We start from the raw sequence: 25069 nt of genomic DNA, 5'->3' as shown, positions 1-25069 counted from the left end.
GGTTCTATGGTGTAGTGGTTAGCACTCTGGACTTTGAATCCAGCGACCTGGGTTCGACTCCCGGTAGGACCTTTTTCTGTTTTCAAATTTTAAAGATTTTGAATAACATATAGACAAGTGATGAATTTTTAAATTTTATTCCAGAATATTTGGTCCCAGTTCATGATTTTATTCAATTTTAATTTTTTTGGTGAAAAAAAAAGATTTGGAATTGTATAATTTAATATATATTTTCTATTATGTAATTTAGAAATCATTTATTGCATCACATACTTTTTGTGTAATCTTAAAAACTCTTAAAAGATGAGTTTTGAAATATGTAATTCAAAAAGTTTGTTTTATGAAAAAATAAATTATATATTGTATAAAATGTAAACATTACATCCTAAATTCTAAATATTAAAATTCAAAAAAAACTTTTAGATTAATAATTTTTTGAATTGTATAATTCAATAAAAACCAATGCAAAATTTATTTTTGGGTGGTGAAATCCTAAAATCCTTTCATATAAAAAGTAGCTGTTAAATTATACGGTAATTTTGTTTTCATTAATCATGAGAGTAGAGTAAAAGTTTTCATATTTATGAATATATGAATGTGAATTATGAAGTTCTTTCTGTACCATATCAATTTTAACCTCCACCATATCAATTTTTTAAATTTCCAAAACTACCCTTATTCTAAATTAAAAAATCAAAAATAATAATTATAATTGAGAAATAAAAAAATACATGCTGGAAAAAAAATTCTGAACACAACTAAAAATACATTCTGGATAAAAAATTTCAGAATTAAAAATATGTTCCGAAAATTGAAATCCAAAATATTTCAGACAAAAGTTTCAAAAATAATTTTTTCCATTTTTATGTAAGGTTATTTTCGTTATTTAGGAGGGGTATTTTTGTCATTTTCTAGAGTTGATTGGGTGCATGTTGAAATTGATATGGTGGAGGAAGAAATTGCCAAGAAAGAAGGTAGCTGAACACACAACTATAAACTGGCCCAGTCCAATACAACTTCTTTTCCGGTATTTCTTCCTGCACCACTATATTTTTCTGATTTTGGAATAAAGATTTCGTAAAAAAAAGATATTTCTGGAATAAGTATTCTATAAGTAAATGTATTTTCGGAATAGAAAATTCAGAAGAAAATATTTATGGAATAAAGATTCTATAAGTAAATATATTTTCGAAATAGAAAATCCTTGATAAAAACTATTTCAGAATATCCTTTCTGTAACATATTTTTTTTAATTTACAAAATGTAAATTCAGAATTTATAAAATCTGTCGGAAAAGTATATTTCAGAAATATGTCGAAAAGAGTAATTTGAAATTCATTTTTAAAAGGGGTAAAATGGTATTTTCAAGAAATGATGGGGGTGCGGGAAGTCATTTGTTGGGAGTGCAGGGAGAAACAATCCTTCTTTTCTCTCGACACAGTGTCACTACTTATCAGAGGCGCGCGCAGAGGAAAACCTTCTCTCTTTCTCTCTCTGTTTGTGTGGTTTACAGAAAACAGCGAAAGGAACCATGGCGGAACGAAGCAACGGGGAAGTTCTAATGCTGGAAGCGCCACCATCTTACGGCAGACCTACGAGCTCCGACGCCGAAATCATCGACGCATTGCCTTACATCGACGACGACTACGCCGACCCCAGGGTCAAACTCGAGGTTGACCGTCTCGTCGAGGATGAAATGCGCCGCAGCTTTAAGAAACCTACAGATTTCCTCAAGGATTTCCCTCCTCTTCCCAGCTCCAATTTCGAGGTTCTCTTTTTCTCATCACTTTATTTTTTGGAAGTTTAAGATGAAATATAACTCTCGCAATTTCGATTCCTGACCTAATTTTTATTTATCTTTTAGTGTTTTCTGCGCAATTTAATTTATCATATTGTCCGCATGAGATAAGTTAATCGCTGTTGAAATACATGTGAGCTGAAGTTGGTGTTGGTATAGAATGTCATTGCCCTAGTTCTTTTTGTGAGTGTGATTGTGCTATTGCAGAACTACCCGATGATTGCGAGAGAGTACGAACGGGTGAGAGCTGGAAGGCCTCCCGTTGCTCTTGATAGATCGCGCTACGAATTGGAAATGCCGCCGGCGAATAAAAGGAACGATGAAACTGCTTGGAAGCAGTCTCTTCATAGGGCTCAACGCCTACTGCAGTACCAGATGATGAGGTGTGTTAGAATTCAATGTTAAATAAATACCCTAGACTACATGTTGTTATTCTCAAACCTTAGCGTTCTTTATTTTGAACATTTTTTTAATTGCTGATAAATAGTGTTTTCTAGCGCTTTGTTCTGGCACTTAGTGTTCCGTGCTATATGTTCGGACAAGAGATAGCTTTCACTCTATTATGTATCTAATTGTTTCAATAACACAAAGGATACAAAACGGAGTTCACTGCCGTAGGTGTCCCAGTTTTAACTTAATGACCTTCTAACTGATAAGGAGTGTAGTTGTATTTAGCTTGAACTAATCTTTTCCACTATACGATATCAATAACACTGATAATAGTGACATTAGCTGTTCAATCTAGTACTATTGGGAGGTCTAATTTCTTCCAGAAATTATGAAAGATTATGGTTATCTATACTTAGAAAATCTGGATTTCACAAGGGAGGTTTTATCAATTCTTTAGGAGAGGAAATAACTATTGTATTTTCTATCTCAAGTTAGGTCTATTATGCAGCATGAAATAATTTAAAAAGCTTACTGGTAGGAAGTTGTTTATAATTGTTTTATTGGATGCAGGATGGAAAATTTGGATTTGATGTTAAAATATGGTCCTGATACATGGAAACTACACAACCAGCGATTAGAAGTATACTTGTCAAGGTTTGTTTATTGAATAAACGTGGTTCATGTTTAGATTTTGTTTTGAATTATACAGTTGCTACCTCTCTGGCATCAATCTATTTTCTTGTTACTGGCATGTAACACCAGTGCTTCGGCATTTTTTGCTTACCTCCTATTGTTTGCAAATCTAGCTGATGTCAACAAGACAGGCCTGCCTTGCTCCATATGGCTTGGCACTTGTAATTTTCAACTTAAATTCCTTGCCTTCATCAGAGGGACCTAACTTTTATATTGATTTGATTCTTGCGATTAGATTCTGCAAAATGGATGTTTCGTTAGATGATAACGATACAGAAAAGCCTCAGATTTGCTTGAGGATATCCCCTAAGTTCCTTCAGACAATAATTTTTCATTCCTATGATTAAGGTTACTAGTTAAAAAAATTCAGTTTGGTATTTCTAGAAGCCTTTTGCATGTTTGATATAAATGTATATTTTTTACAGATTTAGTAAACTCTGGTTTAAAGCATTTCTTAGTTATGTGCTTCATAGAATTAGTAACCTTGTTTTTGTCATGCATACATTTATGTTTTCATGATATTTGTTCAACTTGATCTGCACGAGATTATCTTCATTAACTTTAATTTGGACTGGCCAGTTCTTTAGATTGTTACTGGTATATTTTTACAAGACACAGGCACACACATGGAAAGGCATCCAAGTGAGGGTTGGGGAGCTAATCTGGACTAATCAATATAAAGATTAAAGTAAAACATCAATCTTAACCCTTCATGTAAAACTGATTAGTCGACTTTACAGCTGTTCCTCCCATCTATCACGATGCACTCCCTCAACACATGCACAATTCACATTTACCTGTGTAAATAATAGATCAAAAAGATGTTGCCGGAGCAGCTGAGCTTAATAACACTGTTCTTTGCCTGCATATTTCATATTTCTCACGCAACTGGTTTTAGCTGTGTTATCGATTTCTAGAATGCAGAAATTAGCTCAAGAACAAAATGAAAAGATTGAAAAAGTAAATCGTGAAAGGAAATATCATCAGGTAATTATCATTTACCACTCTATTCTCCGTTTTGACTTGTTAAATTTCTTCTAACCTTTTTATTATGAAAATTATTGTCAGCAAAACACTGCATATGAGCTTAATGCATTGTCCATGCAATGGAAGGAGCTATGTCAGAAGAATATAGATATCAATGCTGCCTGTGCTTCAGTTGAAAATCGCATAAATGAACTGAAAAGTGAAGCAGCAGAGAGGTGACTGCTATTCATATTTTGGTTTCTCGGCTTATTTCCTCTAGTTTTGGTGTTAATTAGTTTATTTTTTTCAGCGGCTGGAACTTGGAAGCTGTTACAGAAAATGGTCAATTGGCGAATTCCGAATTATGAGATTGGGATGTTCTCATATAGTTTTGTATCTGTAAGGAATTTGTTCAGCTCTAAACTTGACTTTAAATGTTATTGTACCTCTTAATGTCTAGTTCGATGTCATGAAAGTTACGCATTTGTCACTCCAAAACGATATGATGAAATGTTTTTGCAGAGGAAACATTGTCTTTTTTGGGGGATGCGAGTAGTGAAATTTTTATTCCAATTCAATCTAAATAGTACTTTTCCCTTCCCACCTTTATGACATTATCCAATCACACGTAGCCTGATTATTTTGGTGATATACAAATTTAATTCCATCAATCTGACATATTGGGATAATTCTTGTTCTTGAGGTCAAATACGAATTTGTGGTCTTCACATCCTTAGTAAGATCACTCGCTCTGGTGGGCTGTAGCTCCCTAGGTCTCTTAAGTTGTCCCCTCTTCTGAGTATTTAGTCTTAGTGTGTTTTACAAGCTGTTTTCTATAGAAGGTTCAAGAAAAGTCCTTGGGTTATAACCTATATTTATACTCAATACTTTGAGGGCTGTTTCTTCCTGCACCCCATCATTTTCGAAGAAGATTATTTTACTCCTTTTAAAAATGACTTTCAGATTGTTCATTGTCAAATATTTTTTAGAACATATTCTGGAATGATTTTGTCTTTCGGATTTCCTATTCTGGAAATCTTTTTTCTTATTGGATCCCTATTTTGGAAACATTTTTCTTACGGAACCCATTCTGGAATCACTTAAAACTGTGAAAGAATAATTTTTGTATTTCAAAGAATGTAGGGTGCAGGAAGAAACTCCCTACTTTGAGGTAGACTTTTACCTGTGGGCCTTCTGTAGGTCTAAATATTTCAAGGCCCGTGTTTTTCTGTGGTGATTCAGTGGTTAATTATCGTTGTAGTTCTGATTAGCCTCTTGATTTCGTGTAAATGTGTCATTATCGGGTACTTTTTGGGAGCAAATTGTCCCTACGGGGGGATATTAGTGCCTAGTAGCATCGATACATCACATATTTGAAGTTCTGATTATGTATGGTTTGTCAGCTCAATACAGATTTTGCATAGAATTGATTTCCACGGCATTGTCACACTTATGAAAGGGAAAAACCTTTCATTCACCCAGTGGTAAAAATACTTTTAAATAAATCCTTGATTTGCTATTATAATTGTCCTTTTTATGTTATCTTATTTTTTAGTTTAGAAAAATTGTAATTTAAATTTCTTTTGTATAAATTTCATACTTCTTTGTCATTTGAACACACGATTTAACATATCAATTATTATTATTTAAAATGTAAAATAAATGAAATAAACATTTAGACAAGTAAGGGTTGTATCAAAGCCGTGATTCATTTTCTTGAAATATAAAGAATAAATCCTAACAAAATAGGATTACTGAAATCTTGAATCAAGAATTAAATAATTATCATAATTGTAATTTAGACTAAATAGGTGTATATGAACAAAATGTGAAAAAATAATTTATATATTTTATTTAAATGTCAAATAAGACAAGATAACAAAATTATTATCTACAAATAAGTAGGAAACTGTCTCTTGGGGAATCAATAAATATTATTGTTTTGGAATAAGCTTTATAAACACTAGTGGGAAAATAAGAGTAAGTAAATTAAAAACAAATGAAAGCATTTTTATAAAAAAAAAGTAAATTAAAAACAACACACTATTTTTCAAAAATTGTATATTCTTCATTGTACGGTTATACATAATAAAATGTTTTTATCTAGTAGATACTATTTTATATTTAATGTAAACCAATGTTTTTTTAAATAATTAATGGATCACTTATTATCTATAAAGTTAAATGGATTATTATTATTTTGCAAATAATTAACTAAGTACACAAGGATGACGATACTCCTAAACCTACAAAAAGTGTGATTATAAGGTACAAAAAGTTGCGTGACAGCCGAAGGAGGGTATTTTAATCTTTTTGTTAGTATGTGGATGCAGGGGTGCACAAAAAAAAAATAGCATAGGTTGAATAACATGCAGATTACCAATTTGTTATTATATTAGTTAATTGACATATAAAATTAAGTACTCTCATTACTTCACTGCATATGCATCATTTAATTATTTATTCGACATTCAAAGGAAAAACCGTAATTATAAAACTAAATCATGTCTATTAAATTATACATTGAAAGATATTTCAATTTATATCATCCAAACATTACTTACTTATTTTGTGAAAATCGCAGTAATCTAATCTAAGTATCCGAACATAAATCATGTTACTTTCAAACTCAGATCTAACCAAAATCAAGACTATAAACTCAAATTGGTTACAAACAACTCAAGTCTGTAAACCAAAAGCAAGGCATAAACACGAACATGTCAAGTTTATTAACTACTATGGAAATTTAATTGTTTAAAAAAACAAAAGTTATTCATTACATTACAGCTAAAAAATTGTTATAATTCAGCAAAGCATTACAGATGCCCCAACATTTTGTCCTAGTTCTTCTGTAATCCCTCTCCCTAACCAATCTATGTCCTTTAAAGGTTTCAAAACAGAAAGAAGAAAAGAATGAGAAAAACTAAATAAATTTCCTTGATTTTCCAGCACAATCTAAACGAATAGAATCTCAGTACAGTTTAATCAGTTGGCACAGTGCAAAGCGACCCATGTCCAGGACTATGCTCTAGGGGATACATTGTTGTTCTCTTCACATACCTTAAATGATCAAGTGCTGCCTTTCTGAGCTTTGAAACTGCATTTAGATTTCTTTTTACTTGCTTCCTAATTATGGAACATGCAGCCAGTGGATCTTCAGATCCTGCTCCAACTCTCCTGTAAAAATCATAAATTTGAGAGTCTCCAAATAGTTTCAGATTTCTGTACTCATATTAAGCTCAATTAGTATTGAACAACATAAATATCATGTCATGTTCCGTGTGCAGAAACACAATTGTGGATAGTGCATTAAGTGTCGATATTATATGCCCATAAAATAGTGAACTATTTGATAAACTGGTCTTTACAATTGAACGGATGAATTGAAGGTAGAATAGTGAATCAGTACGGCATTCAGAATAGTGAACTAGCAGGGCCGTATGACCGATGCCAAATGAAGTTAATACTAAAGGGTCATGACCTTCCAATATTTTTTGGGTCTCCAGATAGAACATATCAAAGACCAATAATACCCTTCTGCTAATGAACACTACCAAAAAGGTAACAACAAACAACTAAATAAATATTCTATTAATTAATCACAACTTTATATTTGTCCTAATAGAGCACAAGCCATGAGATATTAAGAGACTTGCAAACAGTAATTAGAAAAACAAAAAAAGGGGGATGGAGGAATGGGGGAAAATCATTTACCTCAGTAATTTCTCTGATGCAATTCTAGCAGCTCTTATAATATGGTGGCTTGGTACCCATTTTACAACACGATTAGGATCAGCTCGCATGGGAGAATGAATTTTGATAAGCTTGAAAATGGGACCAGATAGAAAAAAATCAATGATTTGAAAAATAAGAAACGTGATTATACTTGAATTATAGAGAATAAATTCAACAATGAATATACATTCTTGCTTATGATTTATACGTAAGTGTGAAACTTCAACATTTAACATAATTATCAGCCAATGATGTGGAAAATCTATTTTCCTCTTGGTTCTAAAGGGAAGTTATTAGTATGACTTCAACGTATGACATCCACAAGTATGGCTTACTTACCCCCAAGCATTCCATCATCTGGTAGTAAGCTCTACCATGCAATGGGGTATGGCCTTGACGGGATTCAGAGAAATATCTTGTCCTACGAGAAATAAGGATTATTGATCAGGTAATCGTAAACCAAAGAAAGACGTATTTAACCAGTGATACTAATTGCTATAAGAAAATATAATACCATTCTTTATAACCAGGATCTACAGTGAAACCATACATATCCACTGAATCGCACATAGAGAGAGCAAATTCAAGAGCCTTAAGTCCAGTTCCTTTTGCTGCTGAGCCAAAGGATGCACCTAGCATGAGGTACACAGGATTTCTTATAGGAACATCCTGCAGAAGACAAAAAAAACAATTGCTTTGCAAGTGGAACATAGAATGTGCGACAAAGAAATACAAAGTAGTTGTTTTGGAAGGTGGTTTCCTTTGACAAGGAAATATACCTGAATCATTTTGTTCATGATATCATGAATTGTTGTTTTTACTATCAGCGCTTCTTTTCTTTGTTCTGCAGAAAAAGCAATTAATAGTAAGGATAGACTCATAATCGCATTGCAGCAAGTGGAGTTCATGATAACAAATGGCAATACCATCTAACTCTACAACTTTATCCAGCGCTTTGGCAGATCCTCGGTTTAGAAGGCGAAATGTGCTTTTCCTACCCACATAATCAGTGTAATTCTGTAGTCATAAACAATACTAAGTGGTGGAGGTCTTAATTTTTGGGATATAATAAAAAGAACATAAAAGCATCCTGTTGAATTACAAACCTGTATTGGAGCACCATTTTCTCTAATGACAACTTCATAACCATCTATCTCCTTTCCAAATTTTGTTTTCAAGAGGTCTCCTGAATTACCAATAACAGCACAGCGCCCAAACTGTCTAGGGAAGTATGGTGGTGTTTCAGGGAGAACCAGTGAAAGTTTCTCCATGCACAAGGTCTTGTTCTCACAGCGGTTGCTGCAACACAGAAAGGTCCTATTCTGAGACTTCACACTAATTTTACTTCCCTTCTAAACAAGAACCTCTGACTTTAATTCCATGACTAAATATGAATTATATATATTAAACATGAAACATTGTATATGCTTTATATTGAGAAACTTATGTTGTATTTAGCAATCGAGTAGAATGAAATAGATAACTCCGACAAAGTTGAATCACCTCAACAAGAGCATATGTTTGCTTCTTAAAAGCCAATTATAAATGTCTTAGGACTGACAAATTGACAGTATCCTAAATGAATTAAAATGAAATTTAGTTTGGCGGCCATTTTATAGGATACCATTCTTTCATAATTACTTAACTATTCAGTAAAATTGAGTTGCACATTACTTACAGCTGTATTCCTTTATTGATCCTACGCCATGCATATTCCTCCCATCCATTTGGTAAAGAATCAATGAATTCCTTGGTGAGGATAGTGGTACTGTTCCGCACCTGAGAAATCATTTCAGGGCATTATTCCTTTTACATTACAATTAAAAAAAACTAATGAAAGGAAGTTGACATTAATGTCTAGACTGGCAAGGGTAGTTAAAGCTGCCGCATATTAATCAAACAGGATATCAAAAAATTAGAATGTATATAATAACAAAGAAATGATAGATTTCTGACAAATCACAATCACAAAAACAGAGACTAAGTCGCTTACATGTTCCCATGAAGCCACAGCTTCACATAGATTAAAATCAAAAGACAGAGCTTCAAGTTCTCCAGTTTTTGGATCTTTCTGTTAACACAGAAAACTCCAGATGTCAACGAATTGGTTAACTGTTTAACTTCTATTAAACCATGTGATTGTATAACTACACATAGTTCTGAATTGGAGGACGTTATTTCCCCCCAACTGGTAGGAATATTTACCCATTTAGGGATGGTGTCACTGGGGAAATGTATTGTGGTTTGGCAATAATCTGTGCCCCTTGTAGCTTTTAGGCCAAGTCCATTTGTACTCTGCATATAACTCAAAAGTAGCAACTCAGTTGAATCATTCAAAGAACCAACACTGAGAAGATATCTAAAAGATGCATAAAGTGTTGAAACTGTAAGAAAACATATTGAAACAAAACAACTACAAATTACTCCAACATAAATACCACACAGAGGGGCAGTTAAAACTAATAAAAGTCCTTCAAAAGAAAATATAACAAATTTTAGCATTAAAAATTAGTCATCTGAAACTTAGTAGAGAAGTTTATATTCCACTCTCAAAAGTCCAATACTCAACATCAGTGCATTCAGTATCGAACTAAATGAGCAGAGATCTTGTTCTATGTTATTGCATCCATTTGAAAACAAACTAAAAGTCAGATTTACAAACTCTACCCAATTCCCTATTCATGACATTCATACATAACGCAACAGCATTGTGTGTTGTACACGGAAAACAACACACGCCAATAATCCTAATTTAAAGACAAACGCAGCAGCAGAGAAACCAAAAACCAAAACTAGCTTTGCTTCGGAAGGAAACAAAAAGCAAAGAAAGGGAGGAAAACCTCACCACACACTTCTGGAAAGTGTTGTGCAGCGAAAGCAATGCTTCGGTGTCTTCATCGGTGAGGCGATAACCGGGATCTGCGTGTGGTTGCATTATTATTATTACTATTATTAGATTTAGCGCAGTTGAACAAAACAGTGAGCATTTGAAGAAGATAGAGGTAAATACATACATACATACAAAGGGATCAGAGAGTCCGGTGATGTAGATGGAAATGGCTGCAAATCCAGATGCCAATGCGAGAAACAAACCGAGTTGCAGAACCCTCATCGGATTATTCAGTTACCGACAAATCGAATTGGGGTTTATCAATGGATTGATTATTCTGGAAGTAGCATCAACATTTTCTCCAATTCACACCTCAAATCTTACATCAAGGTAATTGAGTTGGTTTTCATGGATTTTATATATATATATATATATATATATATATATATATATATATATATATATATATATATATATATATATATATATATATATATATATATATATGTGTGTGTGTGTGTTGAATTTCGCACTTTTATATAAGTAAACAGAAAAGTTTTATAATATATATTTGATATTGTTTATAATAATATAATAAATTTGAAAATTATAAAATAAAATAAAATACTAATTTATTAAAGTGGGAAGTGTATGTTTTTAGTGTTATTAAATTTATTTTTTATATTTTAAAATATGTGAGCATTTCCATAGATCATTCGAACCTTTGTTTATTAAGGTGGTGAGGATTTATTTATTTTTTAAATAAATTATAAGATATAATTTAAATTAGGTTTAAATTGTCATTTTCATTAAAATATGTATAGTTTTAACAAAATTACAAATTACAAAAAATTATAATCTTATTAAATTATAGAAAAACATATAGTGTTAACATAATTCCACGTAAAATTGTATTTTCAAAATAGTCCAAAATTTAGATCAAAGAGTAGATGGTTCGACTTTGATGACGTTATTTTTTTAAATAATATTAATTTTTACTGTAAACTAAACTAAAAAATAAAAAATCTCAATAAAATAATTAAATATTCGACTAGAAAATCTATAATGTTTTTTAATCTAGAAATATCAACAACAAAATAAAACTAAACTAATTATATTAGAAAAGGAAAGTAGTCAATTATTCTCTAAACTTTTGAATGTCATCATGATACAAGAGATTAATAATTAATTATTTGAAACATTTTACTTGTGTGATTATGTCGTGATCATAAAGGTAAAATATAAAACATCTTATCTTTAGATATGTTATATTTATCTAGGAGTTATATTTATCTAGGAGTTAATGATATCCGTCTAGATAATGGTTTTCATCAAATACATCACGTAATAGTCACATTTGTCTACCTATTACACTAAAATATTAAATAAGTGACAACAGTTAATTTCATACACGTTGTGAACATAAAATAATTATTATATGTATTAAAATATATTCAAATTTAAGATAAATAACATAACAGAATTTCAATATCAAATAACTCACGACAATAAATAAGTAACCAACAACAATTTAAGGAAAACATTATTTTTTATTTCTCATAAAAAAGTTATGCACTTAACAATAACTTTAATTTTATTAAATTTTTTTTAATAAAGTTGTGTATGAGAATAAAAATTTATAATTTTTTTAAATGAAGTCGTATATCACAAACACAAATTCATTTAAAAATACCAGAACTTGTCTTCGACAACATGACTTTAATATTTAACAAAAAGTTAGTCAAATTTAAGTGGTTTCAATAGAAAAAAAATCCAAACTAAAATTATTATTCTTACATAATTTGTGTGATAGTACTAAGTCATTTACAACTTCTTAAGTATAAAGTCGTGAACATAATTATATATATGTTTTTTACTTTACTACTACAATCGTCCATGTCCATGTGTGTATGGAAATATTAATAGAAAAATATTAATCTATATTAAAAAATAGCATTAAAATATCTCTCTCTGTATAAAAGCTAAGGGTTAAAAACCACCCTTACAAATATTCCTTAGGGTGGTAATAAAAGTGATAATATCAATTTTACAATAACAACAGTTTTATTAGACTAAATTACACTAAATTTTGTTAATGTTCTCTTAAATTACGCATAAATCTTAATCTTTTACAATTTTGCAAAAAATATTTTTAAAACTCTACACTCATAGTTTCTTTGCTCATATTTGCTAATACATTTTTTATCCAACACAAAAGCTACTTCAATTTAGAATCAATTATTTTAAAAATATTCGAATAAATGATATTAAAGATCAATGACTAAATTTTAAACATGAAAATATCTATCTATGCGTAAAATACGCACTACTCTACACATACTCTACACAGTTTTTATTGTGTTTACAAAGATTATAAAACTATAAAGAAAGAAAAAGGAAAATGGGCCTCAAATATTAGTGGGCCTCAGATAATTTTCTAGAGGCAGTTTCTTCCTGCACCCCTACGTTTTTTTTCCTGCACGCCCCACAATGTAATGTAAAGACAAAATTATCCCTATTATTTTTAAAAAAATCCAAAATACACATAAGACCCACCATACTCTTTCTTCTTATGGACAATGCAATTTGGTATTTTATGGAATAGAAAATCCACATTTATTTTTTTGCATTTTAGATTGAGAAATTCATAAATCTTCCGGATTGGTGAATTTGGTAATCTTTCGGATCCATCAATCCGTAACAAAAATTAGACTTCTGGATTCAGCAATCCAGAAATCAACAAGTTGCTTTCGAAAGACCCCTTTATTTGAAAAAGAACACGAATCACCTCCGGATTGATGAATTCGTTGCACACTCCCGGATTCCAATATCTGATAACCTAAAAAACTCTAGTTTTTTAAAATAAAAGGTGAAAGTCAGTTTTAGGATTTACAAAATTGTGGGGTGCAGGAAGAAAAACGCAGGAATGCAAGAAGAATAAGTCTTTTCTATAAATAAGGGTATTTCTATTCCAACAAATGGTTTTTTGCACTCCATTATTTTTTAAAAAGACTATTTTACCCCTTTAAAAATTGTCTTTCTCTTTTTAGAATATTTCTGGAATATATTTTTTAGAACACGAATTTCAGATTTAAATATATTTCAAAATGATTATTTACCTTCCAAATTTTGGATTCCAGAAACATATTTGGTTATAGAACTCTTATTCTGAAAACACCTTTAGCTTACAAAACCCTTATCCGAAACACCTTTTACTTATGAAGCTCTAATCCCAAAATTACCCAAAACTATAAAGGATAATTCTGGTATTTTAAAGAATGCAGGGGTGCACAAAGAAATACCCTAAAAATAAACATGAAATTAATAAACAGTAAAACACGCAGTAATTAAAATCTTGATTAAAAAAACATGTAGTAATTAAAATTTTGATTCAAAGAACAAGTACAACTGTAAATAGTGTAGAATAGCGTAAATGTAAATGAAATTAAGAATTAAGGTGCAGCAAATAGGGCAATTATAAAAGGGAAAGAGAAAACAAAAGAAGAGAGAGAAAGAAAAGATAAAAGGTAGCGCCACTACAAAACCTCACGCCTCCTTTCTCCTTTCGATTTTTTACTCTCTTCGCTTCTTCACAGTTTCGCCGAAACCCTTGCAGCCTCTGTTCAATCCCTATCGCCATGGGTACGTTCTCTTCATCCAATTTCCGATGTCAATTCCTTTTCCCCTCTCTTTCCTCAATCCCTCCTTTCTCTCCTTTAGATCTGCATGTTCCCGCTTTTTCATAGATCTTTTTCCGTTAACTCTACCGATCGGCGACAATCACCGCGATTTTCTTATGCTTTTCTGCTTTTGTTTCTTTTCAACTTCAATTGATTGAGCTTGCTTGCGATGTTCTATTTTACTTACTGTGTAGTACTTTGTTTCTATCTCAATCTTGTTAACTTCTCTTGCCTGTGAGTTAATTTTTGTTGCAGTAAGCTGAGTTGCATGCAATGTGTTAGTAGCTTGATTTATAATTGTTTTGGTTTTCGTTCACACTGAAGAATAATTTAAAGAAACAAGTGGATTATTGTTTTTCTTGAATGAAACATAAGCTTTCTGCTTCGAGGTTATAAGGAATTGGGGGTTGGAGGGAATCTTTAAGTCTCTTTTGTTTGAATGGTAGATATCGAGGAGGACATCCGTTCTTTACAGCTCGAATCAGCGGGTAATATATGGACTACTGATTTTTTTTAATCTTTTAACTGTATTTATACTATTTTATTTTAATCTTTTTTTTTCAATATTGGTTGTGAATTTGTGATAAGCAGATGACAATAATGGGGTGGTAAATCCAGAGGATGGAAAGCCGGGAGAAGTTGAGAATTCTGATAAGATGGATGAAGGTTTGTTGTAAGAAAGTAGTTGATTCTGTGTTTATATTTTATGGGAAAATAAATCTTATTCATGTTAAACTCTTGCATAATTATACTTCATGATTCTTTGTGGTTGTAAAAAAGTATGGTCATTTTTTTTTCCTGAGATCAACCTGTTTCTACTTACGGTTGTAAAAGTTATGCACCACAGCACCTTCCATTCCCCCTTATACTATCGTGTATGAACTCTCATTTCTTTGAAAAAGTTGTTTTGATATAGAATGTTATTATCATAATGATGCTCGTAAAAAGTATTGTAGAATATGGAAGAGGAGTTTGTGTTCCTCTTTTCCTCCCTTTTCGTCTGGTCCCTGTTATACTCCTTTACTTATGGTGAATACTAGTATTTTGGTTATATTAGCTTATTTCTTTGAATGAATGGTGTACGATTGGTATCTGCAGTGGTATCTGTGGTGGATGCCCAAGGTTCCACCGTATAAGCTTGTCATTGCAGCCTATGGCACAGCCATAGTGGGCCTCCAATTACAGATTGCCTATAGTCGTTGGCAAAAAATATGCCACACCATTTCACCTTGGTGCTGCCATTTAACAACACTGGGTAGCTGTAATACACATAATGTCACAACATAGTTTCATATCAAATAAGCTCTACTTTGTCTTATCCGTTGTGGATATTATTTTGAATTATATGCAATTAATTACTTGCCCTACCCTGTGATTGTTGTCATCTGGTTATATTCTGACCATTAAAAAATGATGATTGAGCAATTTCACATTTACCAGTAAAGCTCTGTTTTTCATTGATTGTTGTATTGGTTGTTTCACTTGCTTGCTGCCTTTATACGTTAATGATGGAGATGGGAGGGCACCATATAATAATTTCATATTGGTGATTTCAGATCCTAAGCAGGAGGTTCAGGCACAGGCTGCTGAGGTTGAGCCAAAAGGTATAGGAAAGTTATTTAGTTTTCAAGTATGCAATTATATATAATTTGCATTTGATTGCTCATTCAGAGTTTGACGGCTCATTGTCAATAAAGATGCAAACATCTATTTTTGTGTGATCACTCCATGACATTGATTTGTAGTGAAAGATAAGGAGATTCCTCCCGTTCAAGAAGAAGAAGAAGAGGAGCCAGAGACGACAAAAAGGCACTTGAATGTGGTGTTCATTGGCCATGTTGGTGAGTTAAATATTTCCACATGATTCTTCAGTAAGAGTAACCATGTTTTCTTTTTGTGGTCTGTTCAGCTTTAAACCTTTGACAACCATCACCTGCGTAAGAGTATCAGGCATCATATCTACCTTTTGCATTATAGAATTAAATAGCCATTTAGATGTTGACCATGGACTAGAGGACATTTGTTGCCTCTGTTTGCTGGTTATCAACTTTTTTTTTTTTTTGCTTTTCGCGGAAGAAGTAGAATAAAGAACGTCCTCTAGACTTGGATTGCATGCTTTCACTTCTGCTTGGGTTTATATGGTTATTGATCTATAATTCGTTAGTCTCATGTGACCTTTGCAGAGTTGGACTAAATTGGGAGAATAATTTTTTAATGCTTTCTAGGCAGGTAAACTTTTTGTTTATAAGCTGGTTTGAACAGAAAAGAGGCTAATCTGAACACATACTAAATTTTCAAGATGATAAATATAGAGTACATTCATATTACTATAGTCCATGAGGAAAATGTAGGGAAAGTCAGGGCTTATTGACCCACATCACATGAGCCATAAAGATTGGATGGTAGGGAATATGCATGAGATTTTTTTTTGTAACTGCCTAAAGATTTGTTAGCAGAGTGGAGTGAGGAGTGATGTGAGGAAGGCATGGATTCAGTTAGAGATTTGCATTCAGGATATAATATTGTTATACAAGTAATTTATTGCTGTCTATTATATTTTAGATGCTGGTAAGTCTACAACTGGAGGCCAAATACTTTTCCTCAGTGGTCAAGTGGACGAACGGACTATCCAAAAATACGAGAAAGAGGCCAAGGACAAAAGTCGAGAAAGTTGGTAAGCTCATTCACTTTGTATTTTTGATTAAAAGTCGAGAAAGTTGGCATTGCTGTCTCCTAATCTATTTATTGCAACTTAGGTCCTAAGGTCTTAAACGCTTGGTTTTCAGAATAATTCACTAAGACATGTTTGAATTGGCTTGCCTTATTGACCTATTCTATATTAATACTTCAGTGTTTGAGTGATAGTTCTTTTTCAGCAAGTACAATAAATTTCAGCTATTTAATTTTTGGGTGATTGTGTAAAAAGAATTGGGTTTGTGCAATGAGAGGATAAATAAAACTGAGGTAGCTTATTTGGATTTGGATGATTTTTCTTAGTGCTTCAAGCTCTCTTGTACTAATTTAGCTGAGATCAAGCTACTTTGTCCTTTATAAAGTAATCAAGCAATTATTACAATTATTAATGGACTGGACCGTTATATAATCCAAACAGAACATTCAATTAGGACTTGTGTGGATTTATGTTTCTTTTGTATTTTGACTTTTCCAATTATGTCATGAGACTGTTTGTCTTATGGTAGTCTCACTCTGTCACTAAATAGTAAATAAAAATGTAGTCTGTCCTGCAGTTTGCTTTGCTCAGAACAAATTCTATGATGGGTAAAGTAATCCAAACATAACATTAAATTAGGACTTATGTGGATTTTTGTTTCTTTTTTGTATTTGACTTTTCCAATTATGTTATGAGACTTTTTGTCTTATGGTCGTCTCACACTGTCGCATCTATATGAGGTCTGTAATGTGCATACCATTTGGAAATGATGTTTCTTTCTCTCTCCTGATGAAATTTGTTGCATGCTAATTTAAATTTCTTCTAAGCCAGTTGAATGCTTTTACAGTTGGTAATTGTCCATTACTAAATATGTTTTTATGCTTCTCTAATATAGTGGGTGAAATTTTTTTCATCATTTATTTTGCGTGTTCTTCCAGTAGTCCATAACTGTATACTAGCCGTACTAGTAATTCAAGTTTGAAATGTTATTCTGTGTTTTATCTATTTGGTATCTTAAATGAAGCCTGGGTGTTTTGTTAGCTTCTACTTTTTATTTATGTATTATGTATATTTCACTTTGATTGCATAGGGTTGAGGGATCTTCCGGCCTAATGAATATACCTGATACTAATCTATATCAAATTAATTATTTAAAATTATATGCTAGGTACATGGCTTATATAATGGACACAAATGAGGAGGAGAGGGTAAAGGTATGAGTAAATTTGCTGATAAAAGCTAAATGGTTTATTGTATTTGATGTTTTTTTTTGTCTTCTCTTAATTGTATGGATCTGATTAGCATTTATAATTAGGGTAATGTGGTGACAATTGCAGGGAAAGACGGTTGAAGTTGGAAGAGCACATTTTGAAACTGAGACAACAAGGTTTACTATTTTGGATGCACCTGTGAGTATCTGCATTGTGATTCTCCTCAGATTAGTTTTCTTTGTTGTGTACTTGCATATTCCCAAAGTAATACTCTTCTGTTTTGAACCTCGAGGATTTTCTGACAGATATCCCTCCACTGATTTAATTGTTTCTCTTGAAGATCCCACATTAGTATGAGTTATGTCCAAATTATGTTAAGGTTGAGTTAGATCTAAACCCTCATTTTAAGATGATATTCAAGTCTATCCTATAGTGGTTTGCTATTAGACAACTTACAAATATCTAAACCATGCTCGAGATGTCTAGTCATTGGGGGAGGGTGGTGTTGGAGATCCTACATCTAATAGAGATATGGTCAAATTATAAGTGTGGTGCAACTCTCATTTTATAAGTTGATTTTGAGTTAGACTTCTCATTTTCTAAGAATTTTCTTTACATATATTTATGACAATTCAAGCATTATATGCCTACTCTGTTGTAACAATTAGTTTTGAACGATAATGCTTTTGCAGGGCCACAAAAGCTATGTTCCTAACATGATTAGTGGTGCATCTCAAGCTGATATTGGAGTGTTGGTTAGTTGATCTATCTATGTGTGATTTTGTCCTTGATTATAAGCTGTGCTTCACAACCATTTGATGATAGATCTATCTGTGTTTTATCCCCCATCAATCAGGTCATTTCTGCACGGAAGGGAGAGTTTGAAACTGGATATGAGAGAGGTGGACAGACTCGTGAGCATGTCCAGCTTGCTAAAACGCTGGGTGTGTCTAAGTTGCTTGTTGTTGTTAATAAAATGGACGAACCTACAGTGCAGTGGTCAAAAGAAAGGTTCTATTTACTTTTTCACTGTATTCACGCACATCCTTTCTGTGCTTATATGCAATTATAGTAAGAGTCCTTGCTTCTGGTGTACCATTAGGTATGACGAAATTGAGTCAAAGATGGTTCCATTTCTAAAGCAATCTGGATACAATGTAAAGAAAGGTAAAGTGCCTTTATTCTTTTGTTTGAGAAAATGTTGAAAATTCTGTTTTCTTTTGTTTTAATTCATCTGCTTTTTAATTGTTGGATGCTGGTGTGAATGTGAATGTGATATTTATAATAGATGGGTTGTGTAGCTTTTACATGGAGAACATGCTGTGTATAATAAGAAATGTGATGGGGAGGGGACACTTGGTCATATTCACTTCTAGAGAGTTATGTCTTGCTTAATAACTTCTTGAGCTTGGGACAATTTGAAGATTCCTGATAGTTTCTTTGCGCAACATGTTGACAAGGTTTGAGATTCTAGGTATTAAGTTCTAAAAGGATGATTTTGAACCTAGTACATGGAGTGAGCGACATTTCTTTTTATTGAAAGAATTGAGATTCAAGGGCTTTTAGGTTGTACACTCTCTGTTCCACACTTTATCTCCATGGTGTAGGATTTGAAAAGCCTGTGAAAATGGACTTTGAAAGCCCTGTGTTTTGGAAGACATTGCTTGCTATGCTTAGTGAAAATTTCATATTTTGTGTAGATCTCAACTAGTTTAATGAATTGTGTAAATAAAGTTATTTCACTGATTGTTTATTCAACAGATGTCTTGTTTTTGCCAATATCTGGCCTAGTGGGTGCAAACATGAAAACAAGGGTGGACAAAAGTGTCTGCCCATGGTGGAGTGGGCCTTGCTTGTTCGAGGCCCTTGATGCTATTGAAGTTCCACTACGGGATCCCAAAGGTCCTTTCCGGTATTAAATTTCTGACCATCTTGCTCTTTAAGTCCTTCATAATATATTTTTTCTTTTATTTTTGAAGTTTACCCCCTTTGCTAAGGAGGTTCTGACTTGCATAGGATGCCCATTATTGACAAATTCAAAGACATGGGAACTGTTGTTATGGGCAAAGTTGAATCCGGTTCTGTTCGCGAGGGAGATTCCATGCTGGTCATGCCGAATAAGGTAGTTTTATTTGTTTTCTTTTTGGGTTGTTGTGAGCTTTCTTTCTTTTGCCTTATTCTTTCTTGAGCATGAAATGGGTAATAACTGCAGGATCACGTAAAAGTTGTTGCCATATTCATTGATGAGGATCGTGTTAAACGTGCTGGACCTGGTGAAAATTTACGGATTAGATTATCTGGTGTTGAAGATGAAGACATTTTAGCTGGGTTTGTCCTGTCTAGTGTTGGTAAGGTTTATTGTTCCCTCCTCTTGAAACTTTTAGGAAATGTGTTGTGGCAATACAATTTGGAATATATTTTTTAATTATAGCAGTCAATCCTGTTAGTCTCAAAAACATGATAGGAGATAACAGGATAACTGCTATTCCAATATATATATTTGATTATATGTGTGCTTGTGCACTTGCCTAAAAAAAGATTACTCAAAGTTTCATGTACTAATTGTTAATAGCAAAGTAATTCATAGTATGTAAACAAAACATCAAGCATATAGCAATAAAAATCAAGGAAATAAGTGCTTAAAGCCTCTTAAAGTCAAAAAATATTTTCAAGATTCTTTTTGTAAAGTATTTAATATTTATTAGAATCTTTCAATTATATATTTAAAGAAATGTTACATAATATTTTTTGCAAACTCTCAAGTTAATTTTTTAATGTTACAAGTATATTGGTCTTTCAAGATAATAAACTAGTTTTTTCCAAACTTTCACTATTTTAGTCTCTTAATAATTTTTTTATCAGCAAAATAGTTTCCCAATCTAATTTATATTAAATGAGTTTGATAAAAACCTATAACATCATCTATTTTAGTTATAGTGTCAACTTTTGAAAAATTAATATGATAATTATTAGACCATCGATTTGTTATAAAAACTTTGATAGTAGTTTTTTTGTATAAAATATTATAGTAATGCATATAAGTCAGAAATATGCATATATATTAATATATTATTTGATTTTTTTCTCATAAATACTTTCAAGGGTATGGTTATTAATATATATACTTTTAATTAAATCACACCATCATCATGTGTCTGAGAGATAATAATGACAAAATAAGCAGAGTCTGGAAGGGGAAATAGAAATGGCTCCACGACCAAGATTTGCTACCGCTCTGACTGCATTAGCACATAAGACACTACATATTTTGCTCTTGCACAATCATGCTGCTACAGAGCATGATTAACTACTATGTTCTTAATTATTTATTTTTATAGATATTTTCTTAAAGGGGCTAGAAAGCATAATTAACCCACAATTGCAGGCAATGTTTTTTCATTTTTATATCTGATTCTGATATGACGAGTTTAGCATGTTAACCCACAATTTCAGGCAATGTTTAAAAACTAGTTTGTCTCATATTTCATTTTTTATATCTGATTCTCATATGACGAGTTTAGCCATGTTAAATGTATTATGCCATGAGATTTGTCATACCAATGTCCTATTTATTGTGGCTTTTATAAGGCATAAACTAATTGTATTGTTTTAAGCTGGACATGACACCTATGCATAATTATAGACTAAAAAATGGTGTCAGATATGACCTTATTTTATTAAATTTAGATTCTTTACATTTATTATATTGTGGTGTTTTCATGTGGTTACACATTTACTGGTTGGTGTTTTTATGTGGTCTGTTTTTTCCCTTTTGCAGCTAAACCAATACCAGCAGTTACTGAGTTTGTTGCTCAGTTGGTGATCCTTGAATTGCTAGACAATGTATGCATCCTTTTTTTTTTCTTCTCATCCTCGGCATTTGGATGTTAACTTTAGTTTCATTGTATTGACCAATGACACGTCTTTCTATAAAATCTTTAGGCTATTTTTACTGCTGGGTACAAGGCTGTTCTGCATATCCACTCTGTGGTTGAGGAATGTGAGATTGTTGAACTTATACAGCAAATTGATACAAAGACAAAGAAGCCTTTGAAGAAGAAAATTCTCTTTGTGAAGAATGGTGCTGTTGTAGTGTGCCGTGTTCAGGTGCATTTTTTTTGCATTACGAATTTAGAAGCTAATTTCTTTTGTATTATTTCTTTACATTACTAAAAAATTGCAATGGTGGGAGGTGTCTCATCATTGGACCTGGAGGTCAAAGGTTTTTGTGGAACTGGAATCAGCCTCTTAAAGGTGAGGCTGCCTGCTACAGACCTACTTGGTGGTTTACCATTTCTGAGCCCTGTGCATGGCAGGAATCTTATGGTGCTGGACTGTGCTTATTGTGTTGCTGTATATGTGCTTCATATGGATATGAAATGTTTTTAACTGATTCTCAAAGTCTTAAATAGAGAGGATAAGTTCATTACTGATGGTGGTTTGAGTTCCCCCTGAAACATCAAGATTAGTTTCATTTTGTCATTGGAAATGTATTTGCAGGTTAATAACTCTATTTGCATTGAGAAGTTCTCTGATTTCCCACAACTTGGGAGGTTCACTCTTCGCACGGAAGGTAACAGTTAGAAAATTTGTCTTGTGATTTTGTTTCTGATATAAATTTTTGTTTAATCCTTATGATGTACTCTATCTTACAGGAAAAACTGTTGCCGTGGGAAAAGTCACTGGTCTGTGAGTTTGTAACAATTTTGACTGAGGCAAGTAGTGTTTATATGCATTTTGCTTCTTCCTAAGCTGCTCTTGCTTTCTGCTGCCAACTATGTAATACTGTTAAAACTTTCATATTCTGCTGCTTCTTTTGCTTGTGTGACTTGTGATTATCCTTGATATGTTTTTTATGCTTGCCACTCCAGTTATCTATTCTAGAGTAATCTTTGTAGTCTTTTTTCTTGTGTATAAATAAAATTGAAGTGGAATTTGATTTTGGAAACTGACTAGTAAAGAGTTGAACTGATGTATAATTTTTTACCATTATGTTTTAATCATTCTATCTAGATATTGCTTAGTAATTATTTTTATAAGATAACTAGTCAATTTGTTATGGCCACTGAATCGAGTGTTTGCTAACAGACACTTTCCATTTTGTTATTGCCTTTTTCACTTTTTCTGTATTGTAACAGTTGTTTTATTTGGACAGGACGGGAATTCCGGCACAAATGAATGGAGTGGCAGCTTTGAGGCATGGTTGACAGCATCAAGTTTACCATATATTCAGTTTGGTATTTATTTTGCTTTTACTTGGTAGTATTCATTGAAGAGTTATTTGTTGCTGCTGTGCCCATGTACTTGTATACGGCCTAACAAGGCCTGTCTGCTCCAGTATTTTGCGGTTGGCTGGCTACTGCCAACCGCCACTCTTGAGATATAATTTGAAATGGATGGTTTTAAACAAATCTGCCTTATTAGCTGTGGAATCTGATGATAATTTATCCCAACAGCAGTTAAACAAACTTTGTAGTCGCAGTTGCGTAACATTTAATTTTGATAGTGATATATGATTTCTTTTAGTGAGTCATATTGATGGAATTTTGTTTTTATGACTTGATAATGAATTTATATATGAAGACACTTTAATGCCATGCATGTGATGGAGAATGTAATTTTGTTCCTAATTAATCGTTGTAGGATGAAGCTATTGAAATACAGAGGTTGTTGGATCTTTTATTAATTGGCGTTGGAGCTTGCCTTGGTAGACACCACGAACTTAAATTGGGAGAAGTTTCATATAAGAGAGCTAGGGAAATAGAGTGGCCTATAATATTTGATTTATAGGAATAGCTGGCTTCAGAAGGGGGAGACACTGTGCACAAAATGCAAAGTCTAACAAGCTTAAGAGAAGAGAGAAACAAGACAATTTTATAGTGGTTCATCCTAAGTTTTGAGTAACGGTTAGTTCTTTCTTAAGCAAATTGTTTAAAAGATTCCACTAATCACAAATAAGTACAAATGAGTATACTAACCCACTTTAAGTTATTTGAGTACACATACCTTTCTAGTCTTTTTAAACTTCGAGTCTTTCATATATCCTTAAAAAATATGAACGTTGAGGCTTGAATTTTGGAAGACTTGAAGACTACCCTAATTACGCAGGTAGCTTTTTTGTCATTAGATGTTCCATAAGCAATTTTTTTTTTTGAAATCTTTTGTGTCTTGGATTGAAATATATACTAATAAAAATAAGTCAATTAGCATTGAGAAATAATTAAAGAGATTAAGATTTTTATTAATTCTTAAAACTTCTATTTCATAAACTATACTAGTAAGATCATTCCATTAACTTTTCATCTATGTACAAATTTAAAACGTTTAAATTAGAAATCCTTATGTTAACAAAAAAAACCCTTCCTATTTACGTTTTGGAAAACCTTGTACTTGTATGATTTTAGAATGTTGATGCATAGCAAAGTCTAGATTATTTTAATTGAAATAGAATCATAAATACAAATAACTTGAGATTTTAAGAAACTCTTCATTTATGAGACTAGACCGTCTAATACGAAGATTAGATCTTCTAGCATATTGACAATAAGTTAATAATGTATGTTGTCTATCTGTTATGCTTTAACATCTCCATATAAAAAAACATTTTATATCCTTAATACATCTTATAGTATTTATTTTATAGTGTTTGTTATTATTAAAATCTTATAAACTTTCTTATTAAAAGATACTAGGTATTATAATATTTAAAACTAAATTGTCTAGTGTCTTGACATGATTTAGAAAGAGATAATTTAGAAATCTATTTTAGAATTAATAACAATATAACATTGGTTTTTACATGTGAAGATTTATGTAAAGAGCATGAATAATAATTATTTTATTTCTTCACTTTATCTAGAATAGGATACAACACAAGTGTTTTCTTTGTCGTATGTGAAAAAAAAGAAATGAATTAGGTGATATGGTGGTTTCAGGACAAGAAATTTACAACAAATGTATTTTTGAAGTCTATCACAACAAAATTGTCATACTAAAAATTATGTTTTTTATTATATTTATGTTCGGTTCATGTGTATATAAAAATTCTACGACAACAAGGTGACATTTTAATCTTTTAACCACTTTATGGGGATG

The 25069-nt window shown here is 32.1% G+C and overlaps 3 protein-coding genes and 1 non-coding gene across 5 annotated transcripts; 3 read left to right on the top strand and 1 right to left on the bottom strand.

The window, feature by feature from the left end:
- TRNAQ-UUG (transfer RNA glutamine (anticodon UUG)) lies at window positions 1–72 on the top strand. Its single transcript has one exon. It is a non-coding gene; the product is annotated as a tRNA-Gln (tRNA).
- Window positions 73–1311: 1239 nt separating this feature from the next.
- On the top strand, window positions 1312–4425 carry MOS4 (modifier of snc1,4). Its single transcript, XM_068615289.1, has 6 exons — window positions 1312–1768; window positions 2006–2181; window positions 2759–2842; window positions 3799–3868; window positions 3950–4083; window positions 4158–4425. Exons 1-6 carry the CDS (start codon window positions 1532–1534, stop codon window positions 4213–4215), a joined length of 759 nt encoding a protein of 252 aa, XP_068471390.1. The 5' UTR covers window positions 1312–1531; the 3' UTR covers window positions 4216–4425.
- Window positions 4426–6553: 2128 nt separating this feature from the next.
- On the bottom strand, window positions 6554–10835 carry LOC137813012 (Glycosyltransferase family 29 (sialyltransferase) family protein). Its single transcript, XM_068615288.2, has 12 exons — window positions 10601–10835; window positions 10428–10501; window positions 9788–9877; window positions 9576–9653; window positions 9261–9361; window positions 8689–8881; window positions 8509–8599; window positions 8362–8426; window positions 8097–8251; window positions 7922–8003; window positions 7562–7671; window positions 6554–7024 (listed from the first exon to the last, which is right to left on the bottom strand). Exons 1-12 carry the CDS (start codon window positions 10692–10694, stop codon window positions 6829–6831), a joined length of 1329 nt encoding a protein of 442 aa, XP_068471389.1. The 5' UTR covers window positions 10695–10835; the 3' UTR covers window positions 6554–6828.
- A 3045-nt stretch (window positions 10836–13880) lies between these two features.
- On the top strand, window positions 13881–23507 carry LOC137813011 (Translation elongation factor EF1A/initiation factor IF2gamma family protein). 2 transcript variants are annotated; one of them, XR_016518970.1, is made up of 19 exons: window positions 13881–14054; window positions 14539–14580; window positions 14684–14758; window positions 15649–15696; window positions 15838–15933; window positions 16655–16766; window positions 17932–17977; window positions 18101–18172; window positions 18667–18729; window positions 18831–18985; window positions 19077–19141; window positions 19736–19886; window positions 19991–20096; window positions 20187–20322; window positions 21753–21817; window positions 21917–22228; window positions 22475–22547; window positions 22630–22689; window positions 23130–23507. XR_016518970.1 is itself a non-coding variant. In XM_068615287.2 (19 exons), the coding sequence occupies exons 1-18, from the start codon at window positions 14051–14053 to the stop codon at window positions 22665–22667; spliced, it is 1512 nt and encodes a 503-aa protein (XP_068471388.2). In that variant the 5' UTR covers window positions 13881–14050; the 3' UTR covers window positions 22668–22689; window positions 23130–23507. The 2 variants fall into 2 exon arrangements, 1 of the variants encoding a protein (XP_068471388.2); XM_068615287.2 differs by having other exon boundaries at window positions 21917–22081.
- Window positions 23508–25069: the final 1562 nt, after the last annotated feature.

The sequence above is a fragment of the Phaseolus vulgaris genome, chromosome 2 (assembly GCF_051622355.1).
Source record: "Phaseolus vulgaris cultivar YP4 chromosome 2, ASM5162235v1, whole genome shotgun sequence".
NCBI classification, from domain to species: domain Eukaryota; kingdom Viridiplantae; phylum Streptophyta; class Magnoliopsida; order Fabales; family Fabaceae; genus Phaseolus; species Phaseolus vulgaris.
This window is presented reverse-complemented; position numbering and strand designations above follow the sequence as displayed.

Bases quoted from the DNA above. Each gene is read 5' to 3' on its own strand.
- MOS4 (XM_068615289.1), top strand. From the start codon at position 1,532: ATGGCGGAACGAAGCAACGGGGAAGTTCTAATGCTGGAAGCGCCACCA. The intron at 1,769-2,005 runs GTTCTCTTTTTC...GTGCTATTGCAG, and splicing joins TTCCCAGCTCCAATTTCGAG to AACTACCCGATGATTGCGAG. The intron at 2,843-3,798 runs GTTTGTTTATTG...ATCGATTTCTAG, and splicing joins TTAGAAGTATACTTGTCAAG to AATGCAGAAATTAGCTCAAG.
- LOC137813012 (XM_068615288.2), bottom strand. From the start codon at position 10,694: ATGAGGGTTCTGCAACTCGGTTTGTTTCTCGCATTGGCATCTGGATTT. The intron at 9,878-10,427 runs GTGAGGTTTTCC...AGTTATATGCAG, and splicing joins ACACTTTCCAGAAGTGTGTG to AGTACAAATGGACTTGGCCT. The intron at 8,882-9,260 runs GTAAGTAATGTG...TCTGTGTTGCAG, and splicing joins ATCAATAAAGGAATACAGCT to CAACCGCTGTGAGAACAAGA.
- LOC137813011 (XM_068615287.2), top strand. The intron at 14,581-14,683 runs GTAATATATGGA...TGTGATAAGCAG, and splicing joins TTTACAGCTCGAATCAGCGG to ATGACAATAATGGGGTGGTA. The intron at 20,323-21,752 runs GTAAGGTTTATT...TCCCTTTTGCAG, and splicing joins GTTTGTCCTGTCTAGTGTTG to CTAAACCAATACCAGCAGTT.